The following is a 15,445-nucleotide window of genomic DNA, read 5'->3' as shown; positions in this document are numbered from 1 at the left end:
GTAAAAACAAAATATATATATACTATTATAAAAAAGAGAAGTGATGTAGAAGATGGTAATTTTACCATACGTATCAATTTTAAAACAACATGTACAAGGTGTTTAAAGCCATGGAAATTGGAATTTCCACCAAGTTTAAGACGCCTAAAAGGGCAATTGTGGGATTTAAGTGTGAGATTAGCATTGAATATAATTGTAACCCACGACCAGTTTTCATACCAATCGTCCTGCCTTCAATTAGTCGCTTCAATCCTCCCCTCCGTTTCCATCCCACCCTTGTTAACCTATGGTTCATGATCAGAAAGCGGTCACCCACCACCGTACTCCTTCTCCACCATGAACCCCAATCGCCGTACAAGGACGTATTTCCGGTGGCCGTACCGGCGGTGGAATGGACGCATCAATCACTGGTGATTTTCTATTACTTTTCAATTTTTCAGTTTGATTCATCTTCAATCTTATTGGAACCCTAGAATTCGTATCCACGTATATGTAAATCAATATGTAGGGTTTGAAGAGGGGTTATCACATACATGGTCAGCCTAGGGTTAGGATGAAGATGCAGTGAGATGACGGCACAAGTAAGCAAATTACATTTTAATTTATGCAAAAAAATCTGATTTTTTCATGACTCCAATCAATGATGGGAGTTCTACTAGAGGCAATCTTGAATTCATGATATTAGTAAGAATGAAGTAAAATAAAAACAAAAAAACCTTAAAACTCATCCATGTTTGTCTGTTTTCACAGCTTGGTACAGACCAACTGAAGATTTCAAACGTCCTTAAAGAGCAGCCCTTCATTAGGTAATTCCTACTCACCTGTTAAATCGTTAATGTTGCCTAAAAATAGGATTATCATTAGATTTAAAAAAAGAGAGAAACATTTTGTTGTTATGATTGTTAACAGATTAATTGTGAAGTTACTTTTTCTTTCTTCCATTAAATAAACAATAACAAAACTTTATATTTTTTTTCCAATGTGTGAGCCTTTTCAGTATCTCAGAGTTAAAAACAGGTTTTAATGTTTTAATTCGTTAATGTTGCTCCCAAAAAGAGTTTGTGTTTCTTTGTTTAATCACCGGTGGTTACATACATGCTAATTTAATTCAAAATTGAACTATAATATTCACCAAAAACAGGTTGACCAGATGGTAGCACATTAATGGTGGCGAGCAACTGACTTGCAATAGGAACTTTCTTATCGTCGTTCCTGTAGTTGTGGTAACGACATATGAAGGGAAACAAGATCATGATATTCCAGTATCTAACATAGTCAAGGGTCAAGGGGCATTTTTGGAATTTATTTGCAATGGCATCGAGTGTTCAAGGGGCATTTTCGGAAATTATTTGCTGCCTGGTACAATCTGGTCGACTAGCATAAAAGGGCATTTTAGGAATTTATTTATTGCAGTTGGTAAAAATAGCACTATGTACATTTCTAGAGTGGCCAAAGAGGATGCTGATAGGCTAGATTTGCTCAACAAAAAACTCCAGTATCATTGGCTGCACTGGTACTATATCATGTTTCAGCAGGTTCACGAGAATTGGCATACTGTGTGGTGTGAAGTTCGGCAGGTTGTGCCTTTTATTCGAGCTAGAAGTGTTGCTGTTTTGCATCAAGACAGGTCGCTATGGCGGGTCAAGCTTATGGATATCCTCTCAGTTTGGCCCAGGGATAATTTCGTCGTTATGGGGTGGGACAGTTTCTTAATCTTTCGTGTTTTCTGCCTGGGTTTCGACGATCGTGTAAAAGAATTAAGAGAAATGGTTCCCAACAGTGCCAAGGTAAAATGCAGTGATCATGTAATCAATTTGAATATGCGTAATTATGACTGATTATATGAATCTTGTGCAGGATGGCTGTATCGTGTGTCCCTCAACCGATAGCACATTTGAGTTGCGAAATGGGTCAATCAAAGAGTGGTTTCCAAAGAAGCCAATTCTAAGAGCGCTCACACCCGCTTTGAGGAACTTATTCGTTTATCCTGTGAAAATCGACGGTGAAAATGTCTACATTAGTCTTGGAGGATCCGCACCATCAGATGCCTCTGCAGAAATCGTCTTTAGTGGAATGTCGAGACTTGGTATGACGGCTACTAATGTCAACGTCGATGAGGTAATAAGTTTGTTAAAGTTACCGATAGTTACGTTAACATTAATCTGAACATGATCTTTTACGTTTAATAATTTTTCGTTTCGTTGTGTTAGGTAAGAATGGTGGTAATTGAGGTGGGGTCGGGAGGATTCGGGTTCACAAGAAACAACGAGTTGATTAACGGAAAAGCGGCTATAATCGGGTTCTTGTTGCTGTTAGATTTTGAACTCTTGACTGGTAAAGGGCTCCTAAAGGGAACAGGCTTCTTGGACTTTTTATATTCTGCTACCAATACTTTCAGCTAGACGTACATTCTTTGCTTCAAGTTACTTCTTTGATGTTACCTTTTTGGGTTTTCCGACATTACAAGTTTGTGGTTGATTAATTTTAATCATATATATGTAACCAATGATTGTATATGTTATATATTTTCCTTTTCTTTTTATGATTATGTGAGTTGTATCTCGCAAAGGTTACACCGACTTCGTTTAGCTTATGTAGAAATTCACTTTTTTTAATGGTGTTTTTTTAAATTAATATAGTTCTTTAAATAAAATGATTTTGTATTCAATTTTTGAAGTTGAAGTTGTTAGTTTGTGTATATCACCTACAAATTTGTAATGTTTGCTTGTATTTGAACTCTTAAATGAGAGTATTTAGTACGTTAGTTTGGCTTCAAAATGATACATACATTTTCTGGTTTTATTTATTTGGTTTATGATTTTCTTTTTCATATAAATGGCACAAATTCATCTCTAAGTTTTGGGCCAAATAAAAACGGCTAACAACTCCTCTAAGTAAAGAGTAAGAGAGGTGCACAAAATCGGTTTAAAAAATAAACTATGTGAACTCGTTAGGCAACGTGCGGCAAAAAATCATAAATACCCGCGGTAACGCGCAGGCCTTCCCACTAGTATATATATAATTCTAAAGAGTTAAACAGGTTAATGGGTCAACCGGTTTTTATTCGGTTAACACGAACCTAAGCCATTTTTTTAAACGGGTCATGTTAGTCGACCTAAACCTGTTTTTTATGTTAAGTTAGAGTCGGGTTGACGGATCATGTCAAGTTGCAGCCCCTAATTTAAACTAACGGTGTGTTAGAATTTTGCCGTCCTTCCCCACGATCACCAAAGGAGTGAAGGACAGAGCCGCACTATGTGACGTCATAGGTTTATGCAAGACAAAACCGCACCCGTCAAATGAGATATCCATGACGTGGTTTTCATAATCAAAATACAATTTTGAAACCATACAATGTTACAAAGTGCATAACGCCTTTAAGAAATGTCAATTTAAAAAAACAGTATAATAATCTTATAAATACTCGATTGTTATAGTGTACTTTATAAAAGTATAATAATTTTATGGTGTTTAAAAAAATTAGTGTAACAAGCGTTTGTTGAAAAAAGTAAACCCTCTCTTTACGCCATTTGAGTCGTTATTAACTTCAAGTTAAACTATAGATACAAAAAATATTTATCTATATAAGTAATTTGAAAAGTATTTATGTATATTGGTACTTTTCTCTGTTCTCTTTATTTCTACCTAATCTATACTTTTATTCAATTATTTTTTTCTAACTCATTATTTGAAATAACTGTTGTACGCACATACTCTATTTATATAAAAAAAGGATTATATAAAAGCCATACCTTGTGTTGGTATATTTTTTAAACATAATTTATGCTTCATGTTGAAAACGTATATAAATAGAGTATATACGTACAACAATTATTTCACATAATAAGTTAGAAAAGAAAAAAAAAAACCTCAAAAGAAAAGTATAGATTAGGTAGAATAAAGAGGACTCCGAATTTAGGTAAATATTTCTTTTATCTACACCCACTTAGGAAAACACTCTGAATTTATCAGCGTTGATCCTATCAATTAAATTAATTTGATTAAATGCTATCATTCTTTCTCACGCCATATGCGTGTGAGCGTCTGTGTTTTTTAAACATGATCGTTACAGAATATGCATACCTTGAGGCTTGAGAAATCGAAGGAAATCGACAGATCAACGGAGTCAATATCTGAACACACCAAAGAAAGGTGCCGATTCAACTCATGATTGTCATATTTTATTAAACGGTATCTGATTAGAGAAAATTTACTAAACGTGATCTCACCGGATATACCAATGGCGATTTGCACAACTTTACTGGTTGTATTGTCTTTGTTCACGCTCACCTTCACCGCAACCTTTTGCTGTAAAAACAATTTAATTACATGAGTCAACTTATTCTACAAAGGTTCCTAATTGTAAGAAGTGTAAGAAGGATTTATAGAGTGACAAATATCCAATAACCTAAAATTAAACCCAATACATCACCACCCAAAACCTAAACACCCACCCCCACCCCACCCCACCCCACCACCACCCAAAACCCAAAACCCTAAACCCCCCACCCCTCCACCACCCAAAAACCTAACCCCACCCCCACCCCCGGGCAAAAAAAAAAAAAAAAAAGTAAAAGAAAAACCTATAACTCACCAAAAACCCCAAAAAAAAACCTAACCCCCACCCCCCAAAAAGCTAAAAAAACCTAACCCCCCTCACCCCCACCCCCCAATAACCTAACCCCCCCCACCCCCACCCCCCAAAAACCTAAAAAAACCTACCCACCACCCCCCCCCCAAACCCCCCAAAACCTATAAGAAAAATCTAAAAAAACTAAACACCCACCCCCACCACCACCTAAAAACCTAAACCCCCACCCCATCGGCAAAAAAATGATGGGGGAGAGGGTGTGTGGGGGTGGGGGTTTAGATTTTTTGGTGGTGGTTAGGGTATAAACGAGCCGAGCTGAGCCCGAGCTCGACCAGGCTCGAGCTCGAGTTTGTTTAACATATGAAAGCTCGAGTTCAAGCTCGGCTCGATTCGAGCTTTATTTCTAAAGCTCGAGCTCGGCTCGAAGGTAATTTTTCAAGCTCGAGCTCGGCTCGGGCTCGACTCATTTAGTATTTATTAATTAATTTATATTAATTATAATTATTATTATACATATAATTTAGTTACTTTTTATATTTATATAAATGGTGATTATTATTATAAAAATATATTTTTAATATATTAATAAAAAAAATATATAAACAGAAAGCTCGATTAGGCTCGCGAGCCCGCTCGAGCTCGATAAGCGAAGCTCGGGCTCGGGCTTGTTTACTAAACGAGCTTGTTTTTAGGCTCGGGCTCGCGCTCGCTTAAGCTCGGCTCGATCAAGCTTTTTTTTCAAGCCGAGCTCGAGTTGCTCGCGAGTAGCTCGGTTCGATTGCACCGCTAGTGGTAGTGGATGTTTAAGGTTTTTTTTTTTTTTTTTTTTTAGTGGGTTTTTTTAGAAGCCTTTGTACACTTATTACAATTAAGAACCTTTCTATTTTATCCTAATCCTTAATTACATCTAACTTATAATAAAAGACTCAAAATAATGCACATGTCATTCTCTCCTCCAATCTAATAAATTTTATTTATATTTGTTTAATAAATTCTTTTAATATTAATATTAAAAATAATTAATATATAGATATCACTTATTTTTATTCTTATCTTTATCTAAAATTAATAAATAACTTCAATTTTATAATTTAAACCCTTTGTTTTTTTACTTTTAATCCAAAGTTTTTCATCTTTTACAATTTAATCCCAACTATTTTTTATTTTCAATTTTGGTCAACCATACTTTTCATATTTCCCAAGTTTTTCGTTTCGTTCTAAATTTTGTGAGTTAATACATCGCTACGTGCGTGGGGTTCAACATTTTTTCGTATATTTTTTTCCTGTTTAACTGGCCTGTCGCGTCACATCTATTTTTCTATTTTTCTGCGTTTGACAACACGCGGGTCCTTGATGGACTTAGATATTTTTTTCTATGCTTTACGTTTCGGTTTAATTTCTCAGCAACGAGCATGCGTGATTCAAAGATATTACATCTGCTTTTCGCTCGGCGCTATTTTTTTTTTTTTCTGTTTTTATTTATTTTGCTTTTACGAGCTTTTCCGGTGTTGGTGATTGCTGACAATGATATAGTTTTATGACAAACGCTGCAACGCAGAGGCTTAATACTAGTAATTGTATTAAAACTAATCCGAATAAATGCAAAAGCTCATAATGGAAGCTGAAAACCGTAGGCCAGATATTGAGCCGAATACAGCTGGTAAAAATAAATTCGGTCACATCGTACAACAGGGGCCTTGCTTTTTAGTGAATCTTGCTAAGAAAAAAAAATTATTTGTCATACGATCTAGATAAACTTGAAATTTACAACTAAAAACTAATGCTTGCATACTTTTCAATTTAAAAAGTTGTTCGATTAATCAACTCATCATTATGGTAGCTAAGCTTCGCAAAACTAAAAGGGCAGAACGGGTAACAACGAGTTCGGGTCTTAATGGACTGGTATAAAAATAGATTCAATTTGTTTCAACTCAAGAATGTTCGGTCAAAACACGTGTTAAACAATCTTGGTTTGTTTAACTTTAACTGAACAAAACAAACACTTAAACAAATAAATTTTCTTGCTCGATAAGAAAATGAACATGTTAGTGTTTTCTTATGTCCGTCCTTGATATTATCTATATTAATTAGAAGTCCTCATAAATACTAGGCATAGAGAACATTTTAATCTATTTTATTATTATTTTTTTGAACCGCTCTATTTCATTTTATTACTATTAGTTTGTTGTTATTATATTTATTACTAGTATATTATTATAACTACTTATTTTTTAATCTGTACTATATATACAATACGCTTTTAACCATTTAACTTTTTAATAATTTGATCTTTCTTGTATTACTTGCGTTCTTTTGCTTACAAAAAACTAAATGAAGTTGTGCTTGATTTTTTTTCTCGACATTTCTATATAAATTTTATTAAAAACGCGATTGTGTTTGAAATGTAGCCTTTTTGGTATCGTGGGCTATATCAAGTGCCGGTGTCATAGCGGTTCCATGATGAACGAAACTGACACCAACCGAACCATGTTGATACTAGTATCAGTATTATCGGAACCAGTATCGGTATATACTTACAATAATATACGCTTTTAGCCCATTTGTTTTTATTTAGTTTGATTTTCATCCGATATCTCGCGTCCAATATCTTTTTATAAACTAGAATTCACAACTTTGTTTAAAAAACTCTCCCCACCAAAACCGACACTGACATCAATACTGCTATAGTTATTATTGAAACCGACACCGTTATTCGTTTTTTTTTATTTTCTGCGTAAAACATATTCTTTTGGACATATCATGAATTTTAACCGAGTGTCAGTACCATAACGAATCCAGCCAAACTGACCGAATTCTCGCCGCATAGCGCGTGCAGTTCTAATAAAAAAATAAATGAATACAAACAATCATATACGTGAATAGATACTACTTACTGGTAGGGGTTGGTTAGTCGTTGATGCTGCCGGATCATAGTTATTCACATAAATAACTGGTGCTGGTGAAGAGTTATCCACAACCGTAACCGGTGTTGGTGCAGTGTTATCCACAACCGTAACCGGTGTTGGAAGAACTGGAGTCGCAATATTAACCTTATCACCGTCGGCTTCCATCTTAAAGAGTGAGGTGCATTTAGAATAGGGTTAGTGTCATGTATTTATAGCCAGCGAAAGATATCAAGAGGAGTTTGTTACGAACCAACTACTCATGCATTTATTATTTGATATTTTTTTGAACGGATATATACTTTCCTTGTTGAGTAAACATGTGCATGCTTTTCCAAAAATAGTTAACATTTTGGACTTTTCTTTACATTTAAATCCAATGTTTTTGTTGCTTTTCGAAGGGATGTAAACGTGTCTGGTTGCTCATTTTCGTCTCGAGTTTAGTATCTTAATCGAGTTCTAGCTGAACTCAACGCAAAATTAGAGTTCATTCAATATGGGTTGTATTATTGAGACACCTTGGAAAATTAAATCGACGCCTTCAATACGCATGTATAGGCCTATACGATTCATATTAGGTGAAATTCAAACTTTAAAGTCAGTCAAAGGCTGACAATGTTCCTATCATGCGGAGTAATACGCATCATATAGGCCTATACGATGCGTATTAGTATTAGGTTGTCCATCAAAGCTGACAACTGGGGTTCACATACAACCATAATACGGATCGTATAGGCCTATATGATCCGTATTATAGTATGAGGTTGCTTTCTGTCACTCAAAAGTGAAAGAAAGTGATTGACGTCAACCCTATACGGGTCGTATAGAGCTATACGACCCGTATTGAATTGTAAATTTGCATTCTGCTTTCCCTATTTAAACGATGAAGAAGACGATGATATATACCATCTTCATTATATATTTACATTGACATGTCTTGTTTCAACCACATTTTCGGCGAGTCGTCCGACACAAACACGAGCACGTTTATTTCGGAAAGCAGTGTGGTATAACATTTTTTAACTTGTTCTGTTTTTTTATGAAATACTTAGCACACTATTTGTATTAGGAGGGGTCTCTTGTCCCTGATTCTTACGATGTGAGAAGAAAATGATAATCATGCGGAGGAGGTCGTGTCTAGCTTCCGTCCCTATCATAATGAATCGTTGTTGTCAGATCTCAACGAGGTAAGTATTTCTTTTTTCTATTCGGCGTTAAACTTACCATTACCTTTTACCCATTGGTTTTTAGTTTGTTTTGCCCCGCCAACAGTTGTTGCCAGACCTGAACGAGGTAAAAAAAATTACATATTATTATGAAGGCTTTTAGATGTGCTGTTATGATTTAAGCGTTGTTTTTTTTAGTTAGTCGTGCCTAGCTATGATCATGGTTATGGTTCTCCGTATTATGAAGCTGGTTACGGTCCCTCGTACGGACAAGAAGAATATGGCAATAACTATTTCGTTAGTGGTGCCTCGGGCGTACAAGAAGACGATGGTGAGCCTTTTTACGCGCGACGAGCAACCCGCTTACCCTAAGTTTCGTACAAAACTAATTAGGTACGAATAATATATATTTTTGTTAAATGTTATATTTTTTTCTCTTAAAAATTATTATAAAATTGTTAATAAAAAATACATTAAAAATTGTTGTATTTTTCAATATAATAAAAAATTAATTAAAAAATGTTATATTTTTAAGGAAAATTGGTTTTTAATAAACCAACCTTTGTCCCGTTGGTAAATAATAATCTTACCTACGTAATTGGTATACAATTATCCTACTTATCAACATGTTGGTACTCGATGAATTTCCGTTAATTTTTTTAACTGAAGTTAATTTTTAAGTTTTATTTATTACACAAAAAGTCCATGTGGTTGTAATTTACTTGTTTTAAATATTTTATAAAACAAAAAAAAAAAAAAAAACCTCAAGGGACTGTAATTTACTAGTTTTAAAATAGTTAAAACTAGTAAATTACAACTACAGGGACTGTTTGTGTAATACGTAAAACTTAAAAACTAACTTCAGTTGAAAAAAAATTAACGGAAGTTAATTGAGTACCAACATGTTGATATGTAGGATTATGGAATACCAATTACGTAGGTAAGATTATTATTTACCAACGGGACAAAGGTTGGTTTATTAAAAACCAATGTTGCTATTTTTAAAAAAATTAATTAAAATTGTTATATTTTTTTTAAATATTATAAAAATACATTAAAAATGTCACACCCCCAAAAAAATCCACACGCGGAGTACCACCGCTTGGAGGCGTGACTGACCATGATCAAGCCACCAATCATATTGAACATGTAACTATTAAGTAAAAGTAAATGTTATTCTACCCAACCAATATGAAAGGTGTTTAAAACATAATTGCAATATCACTGTTTAGCGGAAGCATAAAAATAAACCCAACATAAGTATGAAAATGAAATGTCATAATGTTTAATCAACGCATTCACGATCCTTGTCCACAACGCCCGCGCCTCCCAGTGCAAGCTCCATGTCTACCTAACGACCAGCAAGGCATGTAACAGAGAGTCAACAACTAGTTGAGCGAGTTCACAGTGGATTGTTTAGTAACAATGTTCATTTCGTAAAAACGTTTGTTTGTTTAGAAATCCATGTATCGTATATAATTACATCGCGGCCCTCCAGACATGTTTGCGAAGATTAGTGGGGGTTTCCCATGTATTGTAGACCAGTTTTATTTGTATCGCGGCCCTCCAGGCATGTGTGCGAAGTTTAGTATCAGTATCGCGGCCATTCCAGGCATGTGTGCGAAGATCAGTTTCAGTATCGCGGCCATTACAGGTATGTGTGCGAAGAGTAGTGGGGGCTTCCCCATGTATCACTAGTCTAGCAGTATCTATAAGTGACCTTTCCCAACCGAGGTCAGTATTTCATAATTCCCGACCACAACACAAATACAGATAATCATCCAATCTCATTCCCTACCCCGGGAATCCCATGCCTTGGTAAGAGTGTGAACTCACCTTGATTTGCTCGGTTTGTTATTGCTTCTAGTGTTAATTAATGATTAGGTCCGGTACACACGACCTAGGGTACATTGCACATAAACTCGATGCAAGTGTTTACGTTCAAGTAGTGTTTACAATTCCTTGATGTCCAAACAACTGTGATTCGTGTGATAATTGTGTACAGAATGACATGACATAGATTGCTATACATATAGTATCATCCAGTAACATACAGTAACATACAGTTATATACAGTAATATACAGTAACATACAGTAGCATGCAAAGTGTTCCTCATACAGGGTTTGAACTTAGCATTATAAGTAAACTCGGACCTTACATCAATCAGAAATTCGGACCAGACATCACCACAAAACTCGGACAAGGCATATCAATGAAACTCAGACCTTAATAGCATCAACAAAAGTCGGATCATGCTTACCCTTCACAAGTTCGGACCAAGCACCCCCCCCCCCCACAAACTCGGACCAAACTCCACCCCTTAAAAATCAGACCATACACACTTATAAAATTCGGACCATGTTTCAAGCATTCAAAACTCAGACTAGACAACCAACTAAAAATTCGGACCACTCATGCTCATAAAACTCGGACCCCATGTATTTATACAAAACTCGGACCCCCTTAGCACTTACAAAGTTCGGACATACAAGCATTACAAAGTTCGGACCTATACTAGCATTACAAAGTTCGGATCAATACTAGCATTACAAAGTTCAGATCAAACACCACCTTTTAAAACTCAGACCAAGCAATCCACTAATGCTCGGACTTTGTGACTTCACAAAACCCTGACACTTAGCTCCGAGGTATCAACATGTGTGATTTCCAAGACCAATATACAGTTTTCAATGGAACATTTACGTTTACGATCAAAAACCCTAATTTTCATACATTGGCAATGCTGTAATCTAACCAAGAATCACACAATTCTAACATATCAGGCATCTTAACATCAGGCAAGTGATTACACAACTGTTCATAAACTATTTCACAACAATCAGAAGGATCAATAAACACAGAACCATTGTTTGGAGAGTTAGGGTTTGCATGAATCAATAACCAATGATTAACAACAAATAACCAATAAACGTTTACCTTAGATTGATTCTAGATGGATTGAAAGATCAAGATTGATGCAAGAGAACTGGTGTAGCCAAGAATGATGAGAGAAATGGTTGTAGAGAGAATGATTTGAAGTGCCGTATGATTGAAATTGGTGAGAATGATTAGGGTTAAGGGGTTTTGTTTTATTTTCACTATTACCACTAAACACCCCTAAGTATCATCCTTTACACAAAACACACACACCACATATAATTTACAGTTTCATCACCAAGTTCATGTATTTGTCAAATCATTCATAGAATAACACATAACCATGCAACATCACAATACACTTTATCAAATCACAACGTATACAGTTACAATGCAAACAAATTGTGTAAGTAAGCAACTAAACAAACAGTGAACGTGCAATAAATGCGAAAGTGGAATGTCGGAAACTCGAGTTGTCACATTATCCTCAACTTGAAAGAAATTTCGTCCCGAAATTTAGCATGTGGTTACTGAGGAAGCTAGTTAAGTTGTATCGTTTACTGGTTTTCCTGGGGTGTCACATCATCCCCCCGTTGCTTTGGAATTTCGTCCCGAAATTCTGTAGTAGCTTCGGCCTCAGTAGTAGTTGCATTGTTCTGAAATAACTGGGGATATTTGAGTTCCATTTGGTCTTCTCGTTCCCAGGTGAACTCTGGGCCACGACGGGAGTTCCAACAAACTCGTACCAGAGGTATTCTGGTGTTCTTGAGGACCTTAACATCCCGGTCCGTGATTTCAACAGGTTCCTCGACGAAATGCAACTATTCGTCGATAGTGAGTTCCTTCAAAGGAACTATGAGGGTCTCATCTGACAGACACTTCTTCAGATTCGACATGTGGAAAACGTTATGAACTGCACCGAGTTCTGCTGGTAGGTTCAGTTTGTAGGCCTCCTTGCCTATTCTTTCAATGATTTCGAACGGTCCTACATACCGCGGATTGAGCTTGCCCCATTTACCAAAACGAACTACACCCTTTCAGGGTGAGACTTTGAGTAGCACTCGATCCCCAACTTGGAACTCGAGCGGTTTTCTGCGTTTATCAGTGTAGCTTTTCTGACGGTCACGAGCTGCCGCCATGCGTTGTCGTATCTGTGCAATCCGTTCAGTAGCATCAACTACCATTTCTGGACCTGTGATCTGACTATCACCTACCTCTGCCCAACAAAGAGGTGATCGGCATTTACGTCGGTATAATGCCTCGAATGGAGCGGCTTGAATGCTGGTGTGGTAACTGTTATTGTACGAAAACTCCACTAACGGGAGATGTTTTTCCCAGCTGTTGCGGAAATCGATAACACACGCCCGAAGCATGTCTTCTAAAGTCTGGATAGTGCGCTCAGACTGCCCATCCGTCTGAGGGTGGTAAGCTGTGCTCATGTCTAACCGAGAGCCAAAAGATTTGTGCATTGCTTGCCACAGTTCTGAGGTAAATCGTGCATCACGATCTGAGATAATAGAGATTGGCACTCCGTTCCTCGAAACAACTTCTTTCAAGTATACGTCTGCTAATGTAGAGAACTTGTCAGTTTCCTTGATAGCCAAGAAGTGAGCAGGCTTTGTGAGTCGATCCACGATCACCCAACTAGTATCGTTCCCACGCTGGGATCTAGGCAGGCCAGTAACAAAATCCATGGAAATTTCCTCCCATTTCCATTGTGGTATCTTTGGTTGCTGGAGTAGGCCTGATGGTTTCTCGTATCCCGTCTTGACCCTCGCACATGTCAAACACTTGCCGACGTAAGTTGCTATGTGGGCCTTCATGCTAGGCCACCAGTACGTAGTTCTAAGATCGTGGTACATTTTATCCGAACCTGGATGTACCAAGTAGCGGGACTTATGAGCTTCATCTATTACCAGCTCGCGTAAGTTGCCATAATGTGGAACCCAAATGCGTCCTGTTACGTAGTAGGCGCCGTCTTCCCTTTGTTCTAATCGATGCCTTGAGCCGCGTAGGGCTTCAGCCCTGACGTTTTCTGGTTTCAATGCTTCTATCTGAGCATCCAGTATCTGTGCAGGAAGGCTAGACTGAATAGTAAGTTGTAATGCTCGCACACGTCTAGGCGTAGTGTCTTTCCGACTGAGGGCGTCAGCCACAACATTGGCTTTGCCTGGATGGTACTTGATGGCACATTCGTAATCATTCAGTAGTTCAACCCATTGACGTTGCCGCATGTTCAATTCCTTCTGCTTGAAGATATGCTCGAGACTCCTGTGATCGGTGTAGATAGTGCACTTGGTACCGTACAGGTAGTGTCGCCATATCTTAAGCGCGAAAACAACAGCTCCAAGTTCTAAATTGTGTGTAGTATAGTTCCGTTCGTGAACTTTAAGTTGGCGCGAAGCGTAGCAATGACTTTATCCCTTTGCATCAATACACAACCAAGACCCTGAATCGATGCGTCACAGTAGACCACAAAATCGTCTGTTGATATTCGCTAATTTACACATATTTTAATCCCCCGTTTTACCCCTATTTTATGCGTTTTCGGCCGTAAAACCGTCATTCGGATACTTAATTATATACACTTTTGTTTACACGCCTAAAATAGCATACCAGACAAGATGATAGCGAAAACGAGGACTTTCCGGACAAAACGAATGTTAGGCCCTAAAGTGTGAGACTGACGCATCAAATTAACACAACGGGTTATGGTTACGAACTGGGCTTTACCGGATTAGTTTATATTAGGTTTTGGACCTTTATAGGTCACTTGGGCCAAGCTTTAGGCCATGTGGGCCAAGCAGGCCCAAGGGGAGCCCATGTAGGGAAGTGGGCTTGAGTTAGTATAAAAACAAGTTTCTAACTTGTTTTTAGGTTTGAACCTTCAGAACCTCCTGGAACCTCCATGTTACAGAATTCCTAGAGAAGCTAGAGTGGGAGGCGATTTGTAGTGGTGTACTCATACCAGACGTTTTTGCTTGTTCAAGTAATCGAAACGTGTGTGAGTTAAAAGTGATTTTGGTGTTCTTGTTATTTATCGTTTTCAGTTTATCTTGAATCATCTTGTGATTGGATTCCGCACTCTCACAAGATTAGGTTTGATATCATTGAAAGATCCGTTTCACGGGACTTACAAGTGGTATCAGAGCCAAAGAACCTGTTTCTAGGTTCGGTGTGATATCAAAGATTCAAGATTTTGAAATTTTTGTTAAAAATCATCAAGATTTGGAATTTTATTCTTCGCGTTCTTCGTAGCGTTCATCCGAATTTTATTGAAAATTCCTTTATTTTGGTGATTTTGATCTTTTGAAAAGTGTTACAGATTGTTCCAAAATTTTAAAATTTACGAAATTATCCTTAAAAGATTTGATAAAATCAAAAATTGATTTAAAAATCCAAAAATCTCGGAATTCCATCTGTTTAAAAGTGTTGAAAATTTTTGAAAAGGTTTTCTATTTTTATAATTAGTTCACGGTTTCGAAACTGTCAATCTTCACAAGGTCTCGAGTCCATCGTTTAGGGAAACAGTTCTCACTATTGGTCATCAGTGGTCTCGACTCATTACTAATCACTGGTCTCGACTCTTCAACTTCTTCACGGTTTCGAGTCATTCTTCTCGAGTAGCAACCGAGATCTCGAGTCATCGTTCTCGAGTCGCAACCTCGGTTTCGAGTCGCCACACCATTCCAACCTCCGGCAACTACCAAGCAACAGTCACAGGTTGTAACTTCTGTCATCGATATCGACATCGTATCTTCACACCAGAACCTGCAACTTCACCTTCTCCGGTCACTCTACAAACAGAAACGTTCCAAATTAGCCAAACACCATCCTAACGACCAACAGATTCATCATCTTCTTCGTATATCAACTCCGATCACCACTGCCATTCATCAAACCACC

The 15,445-nt window shown here is 37.2% G+C and overlaps 1 protein-coding gene across 1 annotated transcript; it reads left to right on the top strand.

Annotated features, from left to right (window-relative positions):
* Positions 1–1,430: 1,430 nt before the first annotated feature.
* LOC110918180 lies at positions 1,431–2,535 on the top strand. Its single transcript, XM_035981786.1, has 3 exons — positions 1,431–1,787; positions 1,858–2,118; positions 2,211–2,535. Exons 1-3 carry the CDS (start codon positions 1,431–1,433, stop codon positions 2,400–2,402), a joined length of 810 nt encoding a protein of 269 aa, XP_035837679.1. The 3' UTR covers positions 2,403–2,535.
* Positions 2,536–15,445: the final 12,910 nt, after the last annotated feature.

The sequence above is a fragment of the Helianthus annuus genome, chromosome 2, assembly GCF_002127325.2.
Source record: "Helianthus annuus cultivar XRQ/B chromosome 2, HanXRQr2.0-SUNRISE, whole genome shotgun sequence".
In the NCBI taxonomy this organism is placed as follows: Eukaryota; Viridiplantae; Streptophyta; class Magnoliopsida; order Asterales; family Asteraceae; genus Helianthus; species Helianthus annuus.
The sequence above is the reverse complement of the archived record's forward strand: the minus strand, read 5'-3'. Positions and strand labels throughout refer to the sequence as shown.